This window comes from Paroedura picta, chromosome 1 (genome assembly GCF_049243985.1).
Source record: "Paroedura picta isolate Pp20150507F chromosome 1, Ppicta_v3.0, whole genome shotgun sequence".
Lineage (NCBI taxonomy): Eukaryota > Metazoa > Chordata > Lepidosauria > Squamata > Gekkonidae > Paroedura > Paroedura picta.
The window spans coordinates 721,158-741,942 of record NC_135369.1 but is presented as its reverse complement, the minus strand read 5'-3'; the positions used below and the strand labels follow the sequence as shown (position 1 = coordinate 741,942).

Here is a 20,785-nt window from a genome sequence, read left to right as displayed (position 1 = left end):
GTGGGTACCTTTCCCTCTCACTTCTTCACCACAGAACAAAGTCTGAGCCTGGTGGCACCCGAAATGGAACTGTGTTGGTCTTCAAGGGGTCCCTGGACGCAGACTTCGTTCTACTGCTTGAGACCCACATGGCCACCCATCCGGACCCATTCTTTAGCATGTGAGGTCAAGTGGGGTGAGCTGGAATCCAGTCCTGCTCAGCCAAGGGCAACTGAGAAGGCCTAAGAGGGGAGGGAGGGGCAGTTCCTCCCTTCAGTGGGTCACTTGCCCCCCTCCCCCATTACCTCTGTGCTGGCCTTTCCCTGGTCCATTGGTGTACGTGTAGCTGTAGCTGCGGTCAATCTGGCCTCCTCCTGTTGGAAGGGAAGTGGAAAACTTGATTAGAAGAAGACCCCTTTGAGAACCCCCAAACCTCCTGCATGTGACTAGCAGCAGCAGCAGCAGCAACACAGGGCCTGCCTCATGGGGATCACGAGTAGCTGCGGGGAGGTCTGAAAGCAGAACCACAGGAAGCCCTCTGCCAGCCTCTGGCCCGAAGAAGAGAAGAGGGGCTTTTGGGCTGCTGGAAAGAGCCAATGCCCAGCTATGGGTCTCACCCTGCCTTGGGAAGCCCATGGCCTTACCTGGCCCTCGGTGGCTCAGTGCTGGCACACTGCCCTGGTGCTTCTTCCAGTCTGCAGGAAGGGTGGCATTGCAGTCCGCCCCATAGAGCCCTGGCCAATCCCGCTCCGTACTCTTGATACTGGAGAAAAGCTGGCTGCTAGACAACTGGAGAGAAACGGGGTGGGGGGGTGGGGGGTGGAGGGGAGACTGTCAATCCCAGAGGAGAGCCCTCGATAGCACCAAGAGTTCTGCATTCCCTCCACCATCTGGGAAGCAAAGAGCCCAGCCAAATAGAGCAGTGGTCCCCAACCTTTTTATCACCGGGGACCACTCAACGCCCGGGACCACTCTACGCCTTTTACTGAGGCCCGGTGGGGGGGGGTAGTTTACTCCTCTACACTCAACCACTGCCCTAACGCTCTCTGATCGCTATGGTCATGTTTAAACATCCCTTCAAAATAAGAGACAGACATGCCACAACAATGAACATGAACATTTTATTTTCATGGAAATTTTAACTCATGACAATGACAAATCAATGGGAACCCTGAGTTTGTTTCTCTGCAACGAGATAGTCCCATCTGGGAGTGATGGGAGACAAGGACACCCAAAGTGTGTTGTAAAGGGCTGGGGGGGATGAAGTAAAGGGCTGGGGGGGTGGGAGAAGGCGTCCTTCGGGGCCCACCTCCAATTAGTCGAAGGACCACATGTGGTCCGCGGCCCACCGGTTGGGGATCGTTAAAATAGAGGACAAAGTCTGAGTCCAGCAGCACCTTCAAGGCCAACAAAATTTTATCCTGGGTGTACGTTTTTGTGCGCATGCATCTGAAAGCTTGCACCCAGAACTAAGCTCGGTTGGTCTTCAAGGTGCCGCTGGACTCAAAGTTTGATCTGTTGCTTCAGACCGGCATGGTGAACTACCTGAATCTAACTACAGGGTAGGTCAGACTGAGAGAGAGTGACTAACTCAAAGCCCCCTAGGACTGTGGATGACAGCATAGAGATGGGAATCTGGGTTGCCAAGCTCCTAGTCCAATTGTTGTGGCCACTCCAGCAGGCTGCTTCTCTGGCAGCACTGCTGGGGCCAGGATAACCCCCTGGTGCTTCTCCCCACCAGTGAAGGTCAAAGGCCGTCCCCCTGCCCAAGCTCTCCGCTTTCACAAGCAGGGTCACTTTCAGAGGCCGTAGAGTCCCCAGCTGTCCCAGAGGTGCCACCCCTCTGGTCTCTGTCAGCCTTTGTTCCACTGTCTGAGGAAATGGGCCTGCACACAAAAGCTCACACCTTGAATAAATCTTTGTAGCTATTAAAGGTGCCTGACTGGCCTCAAATTTTGTTGTGCTGTTTTAATCCAACCTGACTCTCCACTTGAATTCCACAGTGAAAGAATGTCTTCTGCTGGGTTGTGATTAGCTGAATTGGGGCTTTCTTGCTCTCCCTCTTGCTTCAATTCCCTCTCTCCTCAAATGGGGTCCTCCATGCCCTCCCCCCGTTAGAATCATAGAATCCTAGAGTTGGAAGGGGTCATACAGGCCATCTAGTCCAACCCCCTGCTCAACCCGTTCTGCTGGGTCACAGAGTTCTGATAACAATTTAGGGAGTTAAGTTTTATTAGTTGCTTTGATTTCCTGGGGAGGTGGAATGGAAATTGATCATCTCATCCAATTCCTCACAGTCGTTAAAGGAATCAATTCCCCTTCCCTGTCGCCATCTGTTAATATTGGACTCTGGTGGGAAGACTCCCCCTGATGCGCCAAAGGTGACCTATAATGCTTGCAGCAGAGCTCCAATGGCAGGCAGAATCATGCCAGGCAGCCCTGCCTCTTGGAAAGCCTGCCATGTAAGACCCTCAGCATAGCAGGCTTGCTCAATCGTAGCACCAAAGCTGTGGAACCCTCGGCTTACAGGACAGTCCGAAATCTGAGCACAGATACGGGTGGGTGCAGGCATGCACATGCATGTCTAGTCCCCTAGTGGTTGCAAGTGGTTGTTGGCGGAGCCATGCAGGGTCTGGTGGGAAAGTGGGGATTCCCTTTGTGCTCAGGACTTTTGCGTGCCCATGCTTCTTGGCCTCTACCCTTGTCACCTACTGGTGGTGTGTGTGTCGGACTGCCCTCTTTATTTTTATTTATTTATTTTAAAAAGTATATACTACCGCTCTCCAGAGACTCGTGGCGGTTTACAATAAAAACAAAAACACAGTAACCCCCCCCCAAAAAAAACCCTTAACATATTAACTAGATGGCAATCAATAAGGATTCTAATCTCCCCCCACCCCCTTTCAGCACATGGGTCAAAAAGCTCTTCCAGTGGGAATGAGGGCTCTGATCTAACAGACATCATCAAGAGATCCTCCAGTGGGCCGTCCAAGGTGTGCCAGTGAGGACCCTCGCAGCTGCATTTTGAACCAGCTGCAATTTCCACATCAAAGCCAAGGGAAGGCCCACATAGAGCGAGTTACAGAAGTCTAACCTGGAAGTGAACGTTGCATGGATCACTGTGGCCAGGTCGTCCAAGGACTGTTAGGGCCCTAGTAGCTACACTTGGCGTAGGTGAAAAAACGCCGTTCGGGCTACCTTCATGACCTGGGCCTCCACAGAAGGGAGACATCGAAGATCACTCCCAAATTCCTGGTGACTGGTACATGTGTTAATTGCGCCCCATCCAGGCATGTTCTGCTGAGTTTGCCCATGTAATCCTCCAAGCTTCAGAGAGAAATGCTGACTGCGCATGCAGTGAATGCCCCATGAAGAAACATGAATGGGGGGCCTGGCCAGGAGTGCCCCTCCAGCCCCTTTCTAAAACGGGCTGCCTGCATCGGCCACTGCCCAGGAAAGCTCTGTGGTGGTCCTTACCTTACTGGGAGCCGGCTGCTCTGGGACGCGAGGCACAGGGAGGCTCGGCGTGCAAGGGGACAGGGTGTGGTAGCTAGGGTTGGAGTAGTAATGCGCATAACTGGGGGGAAAGTCTAGACAGAGAGAGAGACACAGAGAGAGAGAGAGAGAGATGTCACATTCCATCCAAAGCTCTGCAGGGATTGACTCTCAGCCATTCCAGACTGACATTCTTGTTTTAGAAAAATATATTTAAAATACCACAATTGGTATCATTTTTTGGGAAAAAAGACAACAAATCATTAAGATGGATAATCATGATGGGGGCGGAGTCATGACAGCATAAGCTGAAGATGCAGCATCAGGAGCTCCCACCAAGGGAGAGAAGAAACAACCCTCTGATATTATATTTTGAAAACCTCACCTGGTTTCTGTCATTGTCTCACTCTGGAAGACTTCTTGATTTGGTGCTGCTATGACTTGAGTCAACTCAAAGTAGTACAATTATGGCAAAGGGACATTCAGCATGCTGTTAATCCACTAAAACCATAATTCTAAAAGGTTTGGCTGAGCTCTTGGATGTTCAACTGGCCTGAATAAAGTACAGGAAGTGGAATCTATGGCCTCACAGTCTTTTGACCTAGCTGCAACTAATAAAATATCTCTTTTAAAACACTGCAAAAGACTGTCGCAGCTAGAAAAAGAGAATGCCAAATGGAAATTACTGGCCCCGTAGAATTCTCAGACATTGTATTATTCGTGTGAGAGGATGAAGGGGAAAGAAAATTTACTTGATTCCATGGCAGAATGGCTCTCAGCTCAATTTCCAGAACTTTCTATAATTGCATCTGACTTCAAAAGAATTCATAGGGCTTTGGGATTTATTTCCACATCCTCACGATATTATTATTATTATTATTTATTAGATTTCTAGCCTGCCACTCCCAATAAGGCTTACAGTGGGTTACAAAACATGCATAAAGCCCCCTAAAACAATCAAAAATCTACTCCATAAAATGCACAACAATCCAAACACAAAAAAGTCCAAGATATACAGTGGCGAAAAAACCAATAGCCAGATCCCACTCTATATCAACCCCAGGGGTGGACAAAAGGGTTGCTGACCCTTAACCCGTCATAGAATAACCCGGGGGGGGGGAGGATCTAGATCTTCCTTATCTGTTTCAGCAGGCTTGTTTTGAATGATAAAGTTCTCTTTGAATTCAGGAAAAAGTTGCAAATACTTTACAAAGGATCTATGGTGTGAATATTACAGAACCTGGCTTCTGAAACACTTAGGAGATGACAAGACATGAGGCCTTTTAAGATATTCTGAAACAAAAAGGAATATGATTTTAATGGGGTTTCCCCTTTGTTCTCATTATCCTTAAAGAAGGCAAGACTTTAACAGCCTCTAACCACAAGTAAATGTTAGCTCTTTTGGAGAAATTACAGGTACCTCCTCCATCTACAATACTGGATGAAGAGATTGAGGAAAAAGGAGAAGATGAAGCTGATCGTAAAGGGACAACAACAGAGGAATGGCAAAGACCTGTAACCAAAAAGAAGATAGTAATATGTGGACCGAGAACTTAGAATCATAGAAGTTTCAAAGAGGCAGAGGAACTAGAGATCAAATTGCCAACATACGCTGGATCATGGTGAAAGCTAGGGAGTTCCAGAAAAACATTTACTTCTGCTTCATTGAATATGCTAAAGCCTTTGATTGTGTGGAACACAACAAATTGTGGCAAATTATGCAGGTCAAGAAGTAATAGTGAGAACCGGGCATAGAATCACTGATTGGTTCAAAATTGAGAAAGGAGTTCGGCAAGGCTGTATACTGTCGCCTTGCCTATTTAATTTGTATGCGGAACACATCATGAGAAAGGTGGGGTTAGATGAGTCACAAATTGGGATCAAGATTGCAGGGAGAAATATCAACAACCTCAGATATGCAGATGATACCACTCTAATGGCAGAAAGTGAAGAGGAACTAAAGAGCCTGTTGATGCGGGTGAAGGAGGAGAGTGCAAAAAATGGCTTGAAACTCAACATCAAGAAAACAAAGATCATGGCATCCGGCCCTCTCAATTCCTGGCAAATAGATGGGGAAGAAATGAAGGTAGCGACAGATTCTATTTTCCTAGACTCCAAGATCACTGCAGATGGGGACTGCAGCAAAGAAATTAAAAGACGCTTGCTCCTAGGGAGGAAAGCTATGGCAAATCTAGACAGCATCCTAAAAAGCAGAGACATCACCCTGCCAACAAAAGTGTGTTTAGTTAAGGCTATGGTATTCCCAGTTGCAATGTATGGCTGCGAAAGTTGGACATAAGGAAGGCCGAGTGTCAAAGAATTGAGGCTTTTAAACTCTGGTGCTGGAGAAGACTCTTATGAGTCCCTTGGACTGCAAGGAGAACAAACCGGTCAGTCCTAGAGGAGATCAGCCCTGACTGCTCCTTAGAAGGCCAGATCCTGAAGATGAAACTGAAATACTTTGGCCACCTCTTGAGAAGAAAGGACTCCCTGGAGAAGAGCCTCATGCTGGGAGCAATTGAGGGCAAAAGAAGAAGGGGACGACAGAGGTTGCTGGATGGAGTCACTGAAGCAGTGCAAATTTAAATGGACTCCGGGGAATGGTAGAGCACAGGAAGGCCTGGAGGATCATTGTCCATGGGGTCACGATGGGTTGGACACGACTTCGCACCTAACAACAACAACAACAAATGTCAAGCTGACAGGTCGGTAGTTACCCAGATCCTCCTTGTTCCCTTACTTGAAATGGGGCTTCCTTCCTCTGGAACAGGACGCAGAGGGTTGCTGTGGGGGATGCTCTACAGGTATGGATCTACTGGTTGTCCTGGGCCCTTGGGACATACACCCAGCCTCGACCTGGGCTAGGGCCTTTTTGGTCCTGGCCCCAACCTGGTGGAATGAGCTCCCGGAAGAGCTAAGGGCCCCGCCGGAGTTGTCAGCTTTCCTCAGGGCCTGCAAGACGGAGCTCTTCCACCAGGCATCATCATTATCATTATCATTATTATCATTATTATCATTATTATTATTATTATTATTATTATTATTATTATTATTATTATTATTATTATTATTATTATTATTATTATTTATTACCCGCCACTCCCTTGCGGCTCGTGGTGGGTTACAACAGTATAAAACCCCATAAAATACATTAAAAACCCAATTAACATATCAATAGTTAATAACTACCTGGCAAGAGCGGCTAATCAACTACCCATTCCCCCCCTAGCAAGTGGAGAGGGGATACTGGTGGTACCCGTCTCTAATCCCAATCCTCAGGTCCCGGGGGGGCATAGATGTTAAGCCTGGTCTCAACCGTAAACCTGGCGGAAGAGCTCCGTCTTGCAGGCCCTGCGGAACGATGGAAGGTCCCGCAGGGCCCGCAGCTCTCCCGGGAGCTCATTCCACCAGCCTCAGAAAGGTTGGGGACCACTGTCCTAAAGCATATGGTTGAGGCCAGGGGGGAGTCTCTATATTCTGAGAATCCCCCCATAGATCTGCCAGACATGTCCCCTCACTCTCAATGGAAGGAGGCTTGGCCTCTCGCTGGATGAGAAGGGAAGGGATAGGAGGAGTAATTAGATGGCTTATTTATAGCCGGCTGCCTTTGTTGTCGCAAGGAAGGATTTTGTGGGGTTTTACTGTATTTTAATGTTTATTGTTGTAAACTGCTGTGAGCCCATTGGGAGATGCCAGCAAATTTGGAAAACTCAGCAATGGCCACAGGATTGGAAAAGGTCAGTTTACATTCCAATCCCAAAGAAGGGCAATGCCAAAGAATGTTCAAACTACCGCACCATTGCACTCATTTCTCATGCTAGCAAAGTTATGCTCAAAATCCTACAAGCTAGGCTCCAGCAATATGTGGACCGAGAACTTCCAGAAGTACAGGCAGGATTTCGAAGAGGTAGAGGAACTAGAGATCAAATTGCCAACATACGCTGGATCATGGAGAAAGCTAGGGAGTTACAGAAGAACATCTACTTCTGCTTCATTGACTATATTAAAGCCTTTGATTGTGTGGAGCACAAAAAATTGTGGCATGTTCTTAAAGAGATGGGAATACCAGAGCATCTTATCTGTATCTGGAGAAACCTATATGCAGGTCAAGAAGCAAGCTTGCAGCCCGGGAAGCTTCTTACTGCGGGAGGGCGGGGAGAGGGAATCAGGGCCGGGCCGCGCATCGCGTGGGCGCGGCCCAATGCGCGGGCACGGCCCGATGCTCTGCCGGTCCCCAGACTCAGAAAGGTTGGGGACCACTGTCCTAAAGCATCCAAGAAAAGTGGGTATCCAACCTTTGATTGAAGACTGCCAGTGAGGGGGAGCTCACCACCTCCTTAGGCAGCCTATTCCACTGCTGAACTACTCTGACTGTGAAATTTTTTTCCTGATATCTAGCCTATATCGTTGTACTTGAAGTTTAAACCCATTACTGCGTGTCCTCTCCTCTGCAGCCAATTCCCTATCCAATTCCCTATCCACCTAACTATCTGAAAAAAAGGAAACTAGGTTGGTCTGGCAGGACCTGTTGGAGACAAATCCATGCTGACTTCCTTGGATCACCAAATTGTCCTCCAGATGTTTGCAGATCGCTCCCTTTAATATCTGCTCCATTATCTTCCCTACAACAGAGGTCAGACTCACTGGTCCGTAGTTTCCCGGGTCATCCTTCCTCCCTTTTTTTGAAGATCATTTAAGGCATATCATTTCCTTTCTTTTCCTTTCTAAAGAATTAAGTAGACTCAATATTGATACTCATATCTTAGGAGAATGAGGGGGTCATCACATCAGGGGTCATCACATCATTCTAAAATTTTTGAGAAAAATATTACTTTGAGGTCGATGTCCTTTTTTACATAGCCCAATATTGAGATGGTAGAAATGGAAGAAATAATTGTACCCAGAATCTTTCCCCTTATACCTATTTTTATCACCATAACTTTCAATCACTTAAGAAGTATGATATGGATTTTGGTCTCCAACCCTCGGGCCGGGGACCGGTCCTGGTCCATGGATCAGTCGGTACCGGGCTGCGTCTCCTCCTCATCCTCCTCCCCAGCTGCTGCCTCGGGGGCTGCCCTGCCACTGGCTCCCCTTTGGTGCTCTCCAGCGGCCGCCATGGCTGGGGCTCCCTCTTGGCGTGGCATTGCGCAGCTGCTGCTGGCAGCACCCTCCAGTGGGCGGTGGGAAGTCTGGGGCACCAGTGGAAAAGCAAGTGGAGCAGGGGCTCAGGCGGTGGCAATGTCCCTCAGGAAAAGACTACCCCACCCCCCCGCCGGGCCTCAGTAAAATTGTCAAGCATTATCCGGTCCCCGGTGATAAAAATACTTAAAGAGGGCTATCAGCCGCCCCATTCTCTGTTTGATCTCCTCTAGGACTGACCGGTTTGTTCGCCTTGCAGTCCAAGGGACTCGCAAGAGTCTTCTCCAGCACCAGAGTTCAAAAGCCTCAATTCTTTGATGCTTGGCCTTCCTTATGGTCAGAAATCGATTATCTTATCTAAGTGGTTCTTGAAACAAAATCTGTTGTTTCCAGTTGTTGAAGAAATTATAAAAGAAATTATAAAAATTGAAGAAATTATGAAAGAAAGAATCATCAACTTCATTAGCTCTCCTTAATTTATTTTTGAATCATAACAAAAACTTTGGTTACTATTATGAATGTAGGTGCCAGAACGGCTATTGCTAACAATTGGAAAAATGCTAAAAAATTGGTCATAGATAAATGGTGGGACAAACTAAAGCAACTAATGATTCTAGAAAAAATAACTTACAATATAATTCAAAAAACTTGTCAAAGGAATGTGATTCATTCTGGAAAAATGTAGTAAAATACAAAAAGAAACCTTCAGATAGCAATTTTTGGGAGTTAAATATGTAAATATGTTAATTTGTGCACTTAATAATATTGTGTTGTGTGTTTTTTTCACACAGTGTTGGCACTGTTATATGTTTTCTTTTCTTTGTCTATTAATAATAATAATAATAATATAAAAAGACGGATAGTCATGTTGGTCTAACACAATTCCTGGTGGGGAGGAGCTTTCAGGAGTTACTGCTCAGTTCTTCCGATACAAAGTAAGCAGAGAATTACAAGAGCCCCTCTTCTGCCCCCCCCTGTTCTTTTTTGTCTTTAAGGTGCTCCTGGATGCTGGTTCTCTTCTACTGCAACAAATCATTTTAAAAATCAACAGGAAGGCCTGCATCCCTCTACACTGAAGCCGGAGCAATGTTTCACAACCAATGTAGGGAAGGATCAAGGAGAAATCTGAAAACCAGAAATGGATTGGGGGCAGGGTTACCTTTTGGCTGCACCAGGCGGGCCAAAGAGTGCCGGGGTCTCCAGGAACCCCACCGCAGCTTCTTGGACCTCAACCAAGCAGTCATGCGCCTGTTCTGCCCCCCATCGTACTCAGCAGACACCTACAAAGGCTGCCACCTGCTGACTGGAGTGTGTGGCTGCCCCTGGTGCAAATGATCTCACCTGGCACAGCGTACTCAGAGGCATCTGTCTGCCCTCCGGTGTAGGCCACAGAGAGGTGCTGGCTGTCCTTGCCCTTCTGCCAGTGCCGGTAACAGAGGAGGAATGCCGAGAGTGCCACCAGCAAGGCAGCCACCACCGCGATGCTAATCACGGCCGCGAGGCTGCCACCAGAGCCAGTGGGTGGGGCAGGAACAATTGTGAATGGATGGTCAAGGGTTCCTGTTCCTTGGGGAAGCAAAAGGTCACTACAATGACATCCACACTACAATGATTATATGCTAAAACTATAAAAGACAATACACTACAATAAAACATTACATGTAAAATCACAAACATCCAAAATGACAGCAACCAATAACCCCCCAATAATTGTACTAACTGTGTCAGTTCCAACAGGGCCCTCAGCTCATCCGGAAGCTCATTCCACCAGGTGGGGGTCAGGACTGGGGAAGGCCAAGCACACACTTTCCGTGGGCAGAGCACAATGCTCTCTGTGGGGCATAAGGACGGTCCCTCAGGTATGCTGGGCCCAGACCACAAATGGCATTAAAAGTCAATATCAAAACCTTGAACTTGATCCAGAACACCTTTGGCAACCAATGCTGCTGTCTCAGCAATGGCTGAATGTGGGCCTTCCAAGATGTTCCCGTGAGGACCCTCACCAGCTGTAACCTTTGGATCCAGGTCATGGGTAGGCCCACATAAAGCGAGCCTGGAGACTGTCACATGGATCACTGTGGCCAGGTGTTCCGAGGGCCATATAAGGCATTCGTAGCCATACTTGGGGCCGATGCCGGGCCCATTTCCCACCTGGCCCGTGTCCAAGGAATCTGTGTGTGCGCAGCTGGTGAGGCCACTGGGAGACACTCTGCTCAGCAGGCATGTAAAGTCACTCTGGCAAGCTGAGGGAGAGAGAGTCTGGGCCCAGGTCAGGGACTGCAGAGCCTCTGCCTCTGGCTCCTGGGGCATAGGTGGGGAAGGAGCTGCCAGGTCTAGAATCAGAGAATCAAGGAATTGGAAGGAACCTCGTGGGTCATCTAGTCCAACCCCCTGCACTATGCACTATGCAGGACTCTCACAGGCAGCTACAGATGTAAAGCTGATGGGTCAATAGTTATCCAGATCCTCCTTTTCCCCATTCTTGAAGATGGGGACAACATTTGCCCGCCTCCAATCATCTGGCACCTCACCTGTTCTCCAAGAAGTGTCAAAAATAATGGACAGAGGCTCAGAGGTGACATCTGCAAGTTCTTTTAGTACCCTTGGATGCAGTTCATCTGGCCCAGAAGACTTTGTTTCATTTAAAGAAACTAGGTGTTTGTGGACTGCTCCACAAACTGTTTTAGGGGAGGGGAGGGGAGGGGAGGCTTCCCACAGCAAAAATAGGAGAGAAACTGGACATGAGAGGCATACTTACTAGTTTCACAGTGGGGCCCCGTGAAGCCGGAGAGACACAAGCAGCGTCCTGTTTCGGAATCACACGGGGCCTCGTTCCAGCACTGGCACTGATGGGTGCAGTTCTCTCCAAAAAGCCCGAGGGGGCAGCCTATATAGAAACCGGAATGGTCAGTCCTGAGAGGGAGCACCCACCCCTCAATTGGGCAGGTCTCACAGGGTATCTAAGCTACAGAGGCCCACACAGCAAAAAGAAGAGTTGGTTTTATATGCTGCCTTTTTCTACCTGAAGGAGGCTCAAAGCGGCTTACGTTCACCTTCCCTTTCCTCTCCCCACAACAGGCATCCTATGATATAGGTGGGGCTGAGAGAGCCTTGACAGGACTGCTCAATCAGAACAGTTCTGTCAGGTACCAAAGCACGTTCTCCCTCTAAGTGGACAACCAAGATGGCAAAGGGGTCTCAGCCCCTTTCCGGTGAGGAGAGACTCAGGAGCCTGTGAGTTTCCCCATTTTTATTTTTGAACAAGCAACTAAGGTGGAGATTTATGTACCCTATATAAGCCTAGTTTTTCAGCACAGTATTTCACACTGAAACAGCCCTCCTTGGCTTATACACGGGCATAGGGGTGATTGCAATAACAGGCTTCTCCCGGCCAGCCAATCCTAGCATTGCGTTCGGCAAAGGTCTAGAAAGCTGAGCTTTGTTGCTCCCAGCCTGCCCATCCTGCCATGGCCTTCTTTAAAGCTGAGCTTGCTCTGGCAGCTTATAGGACATCAACGGGTTGACTGAAGGACTCTGATTTTCTTCTCTTCCTAATCACTTCTTTCAAACTATTCCTTTGGTTTCTGTGGGTGGGGTGTGGTTTCTTTTTAGGGGGGGGGGCTTTGGGATTTACTGTTTCTTTCTTCTTTTATCTGAGGGGCAGCATTATTTGCCTTTTCTTCTTGGGCTTGTGTTTCTTTTAAAAGTTGATTTTTACAGTTCTTTCAGTGTTCAGTTTTACCTTCATTTGGGCTGATGCTGCGTTGAGCAGGGGGTTGATGGCCTGTATGGCCCCTTCCAACTCTATGATTCTATGATTCTATGATTTACAGTTCTTTATTTCAGTGTTTTGTTCCGGAGGGGCACTGTAGTAGTAGCAGTTGTCCATTCACCCAGTTTGGCAGCTGTTGTTGTAGGTTGCCAACTTTCAGTAGTGTTATTCTGCTCTGGTTTGCTGGCCTGGGGGGGGGCACTGTTTAGTTCTCCTGCCAGAACTGTTCTGTCAGTACTTTCTCAGGGTGTCCGGCATCAAGACAGAAAGGGAAGGCGATTGTAAGCCACTTTGAGACTCCTTTGGTTAGTGAAAAGCGGGGTACAAAACCCAGCAGCTATCTATCCTCTTGACTTTTCTGTATTTGTTGAAGGGGGGGGGGAGGCTGGATGGGAGAGCCTGTGTTGATGGAGCATGGATTAAGTGCTTAGGCCACCCTGTAAGTTTACCGGTAGCTGCTGCATTTCCCACCGTCGGCTTATATGCGAGTCAATGTTTACCCAATTTTTGTGGTAAAATTAGGTGCCTCAGCTTATATGCGGGTTGGCTTATATGCGAGTGTATACGGTATTTCCACACAAGGATCGCTGCCTTGTTGTGGCAAGGGGGCTTGCGTAGCTCAGTGAAGCTATGAGCTATGCCGTGCAGGGCCACCCAAGACGGACAGGTCATAGCTGAGAGCTCTGACAAAAGGTGATCCACTGGAGAAGGAAATGGCAAACCACTCCAGTATCTTTGCCATGAAAACTCTATGGACAGTTCCAATAGGCATAACGATATGACGCTGGAAGATGAGCCCCTCAGGTCGGAAGGTGTCCAATATGCTACTGGGGATGAGCAGACGGCTAGTACGAGTAGCGCCAGAATGAATGAAGCGGCTGGGCCAAAGCCGAAAGGACGCTCAGTTGTGGAAGTAACTGGTGGCGAAAAGACAGTCCGATGCTGTAAAGATTTTTATTCCATAGGAACCTGGAACGTCAGATCCATGAATCAAGGCAAGCTGGACGTGGTTAAACAAGAAATGAGAAGACTGAACATCGACATTTTAGGAATCAGTGAACTAAAATGGACAGGAATGGGTGAATTTAATTCAGATGACCATCAGGTATACTACTGTGGACAAGAATCTCGCAGAAGAAATGGAGTAGCCTTCATAATCAATAAGAGAGTAGGAAAAGCAGTCTTGGGATACAATCCCCAAAATGACAGAATTATCTCAGTTCGAATCCAAGGCAAACCATTCAACATCACAGTGATCCAGGTCTATGCCCCAACCACTGCTACTGAAGAGGATGTAGTTGATCAGTTCTATGAAGCCCTACAACACCTTATAGAAGCAACGCCAAAAAATGATGTGCTTATCATCATGGGGGATTGGAATGCTAAAGTAGGAAGCCAAAAGATAACTGGGATAACAGGCAAGTTTGGCCTTGGAGTACAAAATGAAGCAGGGCACAGGCTGGTAGAATTTTGTCAAGAGAATACAATGGTCATAGCAAACACTCTTTTCCAGCAACCCAAGAGACAACTCTACACATGGACATCACCAGACGGTCAACACAGAAATCAGATTGACTATGTACTCTGCAGCCAAAGATGGAAAAGTTCTATACAGGCAATAAAAACAAGACCAGGAGCTGATTGTGGTTCAGATCATGAGCTTCTTGTTGCAAAATTTAGGCTTAAATTGAAGAAAGTAGGGAAAAGCACTAGGCCACTCAGGTACGAACTAAATCATATCCCCGACGAATATACAGTAGAGGTGACAAATAGATTTAAGGAATTAGATCTGATAGACAGAGTGCCTGAAGAACTATGGACGGAGGTTCGCGACATTGTACAAGAGGTAGCAACTAAAACCATCCCAAAGAAAAAGAAATGCAAGAAATCAAAATGGCTGTCTGAGGAAGCTTTACAAATAGCTAAGGAGAGAAGGGAAGTGAAAGGCAAGGGAGAAAGAGAAAGATACACCCAATTGAATGCAGAATTCCAGAGAAAAGCTAGAAGAGATAAGAATGCCTTCTTAAATGAACAGTGCAAACAAATAGAAGAAAACAATAGAATGGGGAGGACCAGAGATCTTTTCAAGAAAATTGGAGATATGAAGAGAACGTTTCATGCAAAGATGGGTATGATAAGGGACCAAAATGGTAGGGACCTCACAGAAGCAGAAGAGATTAAGCAAAGGTGGCAAAATTATACAGAAGAACTATACAAGAGCGAGTTTAACATCCCTGATGACCACAGTGGGGTAGTTACTGACCTGGAGCCAGACATCCTGGAATGTGAAGTCAAATGGGCCTTAGGAAGTCTGAGCAACAATAAAGCTAGTGGTGGTGACAGCATTCCAGTTGAACTATTCAAAATCTTAAAGGACGATGCAGTAAAAGTGCTACACTCAATATGCCAGCAAATTTGGAAAACTCAGCAATGGCCACAGGATTGGAAAAGGTCAGTTTACATTCCAATCCCAAAGAAGGGCAATGCCAAAGAATGTTCAAACTACCGCACCATTGCACTCATTTCTCATGCTAGCAAAGTTATGCTCAAAATCCTACAAGCTAGGCTCCAGCAATATGTGGACCGAGAACTTCCAGAAGTACAGGCAGGATTTCGAAGAGGTAGAGGAACTAGAGATCAAATTGCCAACATACGCTGGATCATGGAAAAAGCTAGGGAGTTCCAGAAGAACATCTACTTCTGCTTCATTGACTATGCTAAAGCCTTTGATTGTGTGGAGCACAACAAATTGTGGCAAGTTCTTAAAGAGATGGGAATACCAGAGCATCTTATTTGTCTCTTGAGAAATTTATATGCAAGTCAAGAAGCAACAGTGAGAACTGAACATGGAATCACGGATTGGTTCAAAATTGAGAAAGGAGTTCGGCAAGGCTGTATACTGTCGCCTTGCCTATTTAACTTGTATGCGGAGCACATCATGAGAAAGGCGGGATTAGAGGAGTCACAAATTGGGATCAAGATTGCAGGGAGAAATATCAACAACCTCAGATATGCAGATGATACCACTCTAATGGCAGAAAGTGAAGAGGAACTAAAAAGCCTGTTGATGCGGGTGAAGGAGGAGAGTGCAAAAGTTGGCTTGAAACTCAACATCAAGAAAACAAAGATCATGGCAGCCGGCCCTCTCAATTCCTGGCAAATAGATGGGGAAGAAATGGAGATAGTGACAGATTTTATTTTCCTCGGCTCCAAGATCACTGCAGATGGGGACTGCAGCAAAGAAATTAAAAGACGCTTGCTCCTAGGGAGGAAAGCTATGGCAAATCTAGACAGCATCCTAAAAAGCAGAGACATCACCCTGCCAACAAAAGTGCATTTAGTCAAGGCTATGGTATTCCCAGTTGCAATGTATGGCTGCGAAAGTTGGACCATAAGGAAGGCCGAGCGTCAAAGAATTGAGGCTTTTGAACTCTGGTGCTGGAGAAGACTCTTGCGAGTCCCTTGGACTGCAAGGCGAACAAACCGGTCAGTCCTAGAGGAGATCAGCCCTGACTGCTCTTTAGAAGGCCAGATCCTGAAGATGAAACTCAAATACTTTGGCCACCTCATGAGAAGGAAGGACTCCCTGGAGAAGAGCCTAATGCTGGGAGTGATCGAGGGCAAAAGAAGAAGGGGACGACAGAGAATGAGGTGGATGGATGGAGTCACTGAAGCAGTAAGTGCAAACTTAAAAGGACTCCAGGGAATGGTAGAGGACAGGAAGGCCTGGAGGATCATTGTCCATGGGGTCGCGATGGGTCGGACACGACTTCGCACATAACAACAACAACAACAACAACATACGGTATTTCCACACAAGGAATGCTTAGTGTTACAGCCTCCTAATGTTTATTGAGGGGGCTTATTGAGCCCCAGTTTTAAAGAGAGATGTGGTAAATCTAAGAAAGTGGATTTACTACCGTCTATCATACGTCCCAGGAACATACGGAGGGGGAAACGCGCCACAAGCCCGCCAGCCCCTCCCTCAGCTGCAGCCTACCTCACAGGCTATGGGTGAGAACAAAACAGAGGAGGGAGAACAATGGGGTAGGCTTCTCAGGGGATGAGCATCTCAGCCACCTGCATGCCCAGTCTCTTTCCTTCCCCTTCACTGCAAATGACTCCTCGATGCATGCAGGAAGTCTGCAAGCAGAAAAAGCTAGGAGAGTAAAAACTGCCTTTGAGGAGGCAGAGAAAAGGAAGGAAGGCAGGCAGGCAGGCAGGCAGCACACTTGGCTCGGCTGGACCCAGCTGGGCTGAGAGGGGTCCAAATGCCTTGCTGCATGCGTCACAAGCCTTACACTCACCCTATCCCACATCCCACCCATGGTGAACAAGCAACTGACGGAGTGACAGTTTGCCAGGAGAAGGATGGCCCAAGTCCTCCCAAGACTGCATTGCGACCCCAGGCAGGCAGGACCTGACAGTCCAGTACTGTGAAACACACTCTGGCCTGAAGTCAGGAATTGCCTGGAAGACAGCTAGCAACAGATTACTTGCTGGCTGGGTTAATTTCTCCTCTGCTCCCAAGGACCTAAAGGCTTGCCATGTCCAGAGGCACAAATCAAAATGCACTGAGCTGGAGGGTTGAGTTGAAGACCCCTTAGCAGAGAGAGAACTTGTCTGCATTTGGGAGCCTCCCCCCTCCCCCCATTTGCTTGTTTGTTTCATCATAAATTGCTTGGGGTCCCCACTGGGAGGTAAAGGAGGTATCTGCTTGCCTAACTGTGGCTTGCTCTGCCAACTGCAGTCTGAGAGCAAGCCTGAGTTTGTCCTGCTGCAGGAATCCTTGACAAGCTGGCTTGCAGAAGAGGCCATGGGCTGGCCCTTCCCTGAAGGAGCATCACCCTTTGGGCCTCAGAGCTCCAAGTGCAGAAGCACTCCAGAGGTCTTTCTTGAACCCCCCCCCACCTCCCTCCATTTTCCTGGTGCCCACTATGCCCCTCCCTCAGCTTTATTCTATTCCAGTGACTCAGATGTCCTAGGGCTGCCACCCTCCAGGGAGAAGTTGCCTGCTTTGGTGGCTGGACGGTATGGCATTGTAAGGGGCTGCCATATTTTGAAAAGCAGTAAAGCGGTCCTAGTTCCCAACTGGCTACTTAAAGTGACGGAATCCAAGAGTGGGAAGGGACCTCCAGGGTCATCTAGTCCAACCCCCTGCACTGTGTGGGACACTCATAACTACCTGCTCACCCACGGTGACCAGTTGATTCCCCCACCAAAAATCTCCAGAATCCACCATGGCCTGGAGGAAATTCACCTCCCATCCCACAGTGGCGATCAGCAATTCCCTGGATCTGCACAACAGACTGGCCCATCCCTTCCTGCCCACCCACTCACCATCTTCTGCCTAAGTTCATGAAATCAGCATTTCTGTGTGATATCTAACCTTTGCTTTAAAACTTCCAAACAATGAGAACTCAAAACCTCCTGAGGAAGCCTGTTCCACTGAGGAACCTTTCTGTCAAGAACTTCATCCAGATGTTTAGCCAGAAATTCTTAAGAATTAATTTCAACCGATTGGTTCTGGCCCAACCCTCTGAGGCAACAGAAAACAACTCTGCTCCATCTTCTCTATGACAGCCCCTCAAGTATTTGAAGATGGTGATCATATGACCTCTTAGTTGTCTCCTCTCCAGGCTCAACAGACCAAGCTCCCTCAACCATTCCTTGTATGACTTGGTCTCCAAACCCCTCGCCATCTTTGTAGCCCTCCTCTGGACACGCTCCAGTTTGTCTACATCTTTCTTCAGTTGTGGTGGCCAAAACTGAACACAATACTCCAAGTGAGTTCTTACCAGAGCAGAGTAAAGTGGTAACATCACCTTGCATGATCTGGATACTCTACTTCTTTTAACACAGCCCCAAATCCCGTTTGCTTTTTTCCCTCCTAAAGAACCCCAGGCAGGCTAAGCCTTTGCAGCCATGTTTCGTTTAAAGAGACCAGGTGTTTATGGACTACCGCTCTAGTGGTCCTAGGCCCATCCCTCATCACGTGAAATGATTTTGCCATGTTGAGCATGATTCCTCTTGCAAGAGAAGACTGAGGAGAAGTAGGGGCCACTTCGCACGGCTTCAAAGTAGCACAATGGTTGCTATTTGGAAACGCTACTAATTTGCCATAACCCACGACATCGTAGACAATCTGCAACAATCCTGAAACCAATCAGCAAAAAGCGCTTCGTTGTGGCGCTTTCAGGGGAATCCAGAAAAGTGGATTCACCCTCCGGATAGCGATACCCTCCTGCAACCAATCTGCAACAGTAGCGCTAAAGACCTGTGCGTTACCATTGTTGCTGGTTCTTCAAAGTCCCTCCCCCTGGCTCTCTCCTCCAAACTTCCGGCGAAGCGATCGCCATTTTTTTTTCTCCGAGCGAGCGGGGATAAACGCACCGGCGAGCCTCTTTCTGTTTAGAGGCTTCCCTGGCTTCAGTCCTTCACCTTTAGTCACTAAGCACAAACCACTGAAAAGCCCGTTTGCTGAAATAAAGTCCCTTTATTTTTTACAAATAAATTCAGCCGAAAATCGGGCCCGTGAGAGGGGGGGGGGTTTATCACTCGAGGCAGCATGCAAACGATCATACAATCAAACGACAGCTCACATTAGGCAGCTGGATGGGTCTCTCCGTAGCAACGAATCTACCTAGATTCGTTGCTATGGGTCGTTTTTTTTTTTTTAAAACCTTTCTTAAAGGGAAAGGGGCTGTTTGGGAGCATGCTAACGGCTGCCCATTGGCTGCTTGACGGCCAGGGGCGGGACGAGCTTGGCAATAGCGCTTCCTTTCTAGCGATTTCTGCCGAGACCGGAAGCCTGTGGGAAACGCTAAAAAACGCAACTGATTCCACTACAAAGGCAGGTATGCATAACGACGAATTCCACTATTTTAAATGGCGATTTTTCATTCCGCAAACAATTTGCAACAAAGATCCCTGTGCGAAAAGGCCCTAGGAATTGAGCAGTTCAGCCCTCTCTTCATCACCTCTTACAATGTCCCTTTCTGGTCCCTGCAATGATTTCTATGACAAATTTCATTTTCAATTCCGCCACAAAGTAAACTGTGAGAACTGCTACTTGCAAGGAAAATTCCTAACCTTCCAACCCAAAAAGAGGACATTTTCTAAAAATGTTTTCTAAAAAGAGCCCAAAAGAGAATTAAGAAGAAAAGAAAGGAAAGGGCCTCAGGAAAGGCTACATTCCACCCCACTGAAGCCTCTCCCCTTCCCTCCCCAAGTCCCAGGAATTCTCCATTGTGGAGCCCTGCCCAGAGAAACCCCTCAGGCCAAGCCCAGAAAAGTCCTTCTTTCAGGGGACATCCCAGCTGCAAATTTTAAGCCTCTCTGGGGGTTCTTCTCAAGGCCCATCCTTGGGAGGGAGGCATTAAGGGAGGGGACATCCCCTCAGGTCACCTCTGGAGCGGTCACTCACGCATTGAGCAGTCACTGCCCATCCAGCCAGGGGAGCAATCGCAGGAGCCGTCCACAGGGTGGCAGAGAGAATGGTTGGCACACTTGCAGGGCACAGCACACTTCTTGCCATAGCGCCCTGCCTGGCAGGCTGCAGAGACAGGGAAAAAAAAGACAGCAGGGGATTTGCTTCATCTCCAAGCTGGTGCTATTTTGGGGGTGGCAGGGATGCTTTTCTCTTTTCAGTTCTACATTAGAACAGTGATCTCCAACCTTTTTATCACTGGGGTCCAGTCAACGCTTGACAATTTTACTGAGGCCCGGTGGGGCGGGGGTAGTCTTTTGCCGAGGGACATTGCCACTTGTGCCGCCTGAGTCCCTGCTCCACTTGCTTTCCCACCGGCACCCCTGAGTTCCCACCGCCCGCTGGGGGGCACTGCCATCAGCAGCTGCACAGTGCCACACGGAGGGGGAGCCCCAGCCATGGCGGCCACTGGAGAGCACCAAAGGTGAGCCGGCGGCAGAGTGGCAGGGCAGCCCCCGAGGCAGAAGCCAGGGAGGGGGACGAGCAGGAGCCGCAGCCCAGTACCGACTGATCCATGGACCGAGACCGGTCCCCAGCCTGGGGGTTGGGGACCACTGCCTTAAGTATACATACGATTCTTGTTGTGTCACTAAAAGCTTCGGCCAGCTTACTTAAATGTGCAATTGCAAAGAGAGTGGTCTATGACACATCTTTGGACAATGACCTTGAATTGGTATTAACACCAAGGAGCAGGCCCTCCTTTGAAAAGCCACCCCCCTTTTGGGGAGAAGGGATGGCAACAAGGCAAACTGAAATGGTGGCTGAACAGACTACTTCAAGAGGAACTAAGAGAGAAAAGGAAAATGTTCAGGAAATGGAGGGAAGGACAGAGCTCTAAAGAAGAGTACCTACAGGTTGCTAGGCACTGTAGATCAATCATCAGAAAGGCCAAAGCTGTGAGTGAGCTA

General features: G+C 48.1%; 1 protein-coding gene across 8 annotated transcripts in view; it reads right to left on the bottom strand.

The window, feature by feature from the left end:
• Positions 1-20,785, bottom strand: part of PEAR1 (platelet endothelial aggregation receptor 1) — a 72,750-nt gene that overhangs the window by 4,164 nt on the left and 47,801 nt on the right. For 7 of the 8 annotated variants that reach the window (XM_077318841.1, XM_077318907.1, XM_077318732.1 and 4 more), the window contains 6 exons: positions 19,815-19,943; positions 11,375-11,503; positions 9,958-10,182; positions 3,457-3,569; positions 624-768; positions 285-353 (listed from right to left, as the gene is read on the bottom strand). In XM_077318841.1, coding sequence (XP_077174956.1) covers positions 285-353; positions 624-768; positions 3,457-3,569; positions 9,958-10,182; positions 11,375-11,503; positions 19,815-19,943 — 810 coding nt within the window. The remainder of the gene's footprint in view (positions 1-284; positions 354-623; positions 769-3,456; positions 3,570-9,957; positions 10,183-11,374; positions 11,504-19,814; positions 19,944-20,785) is intronic. The other variant, XM_077318888.1, reaches the window with a different exon arrangement.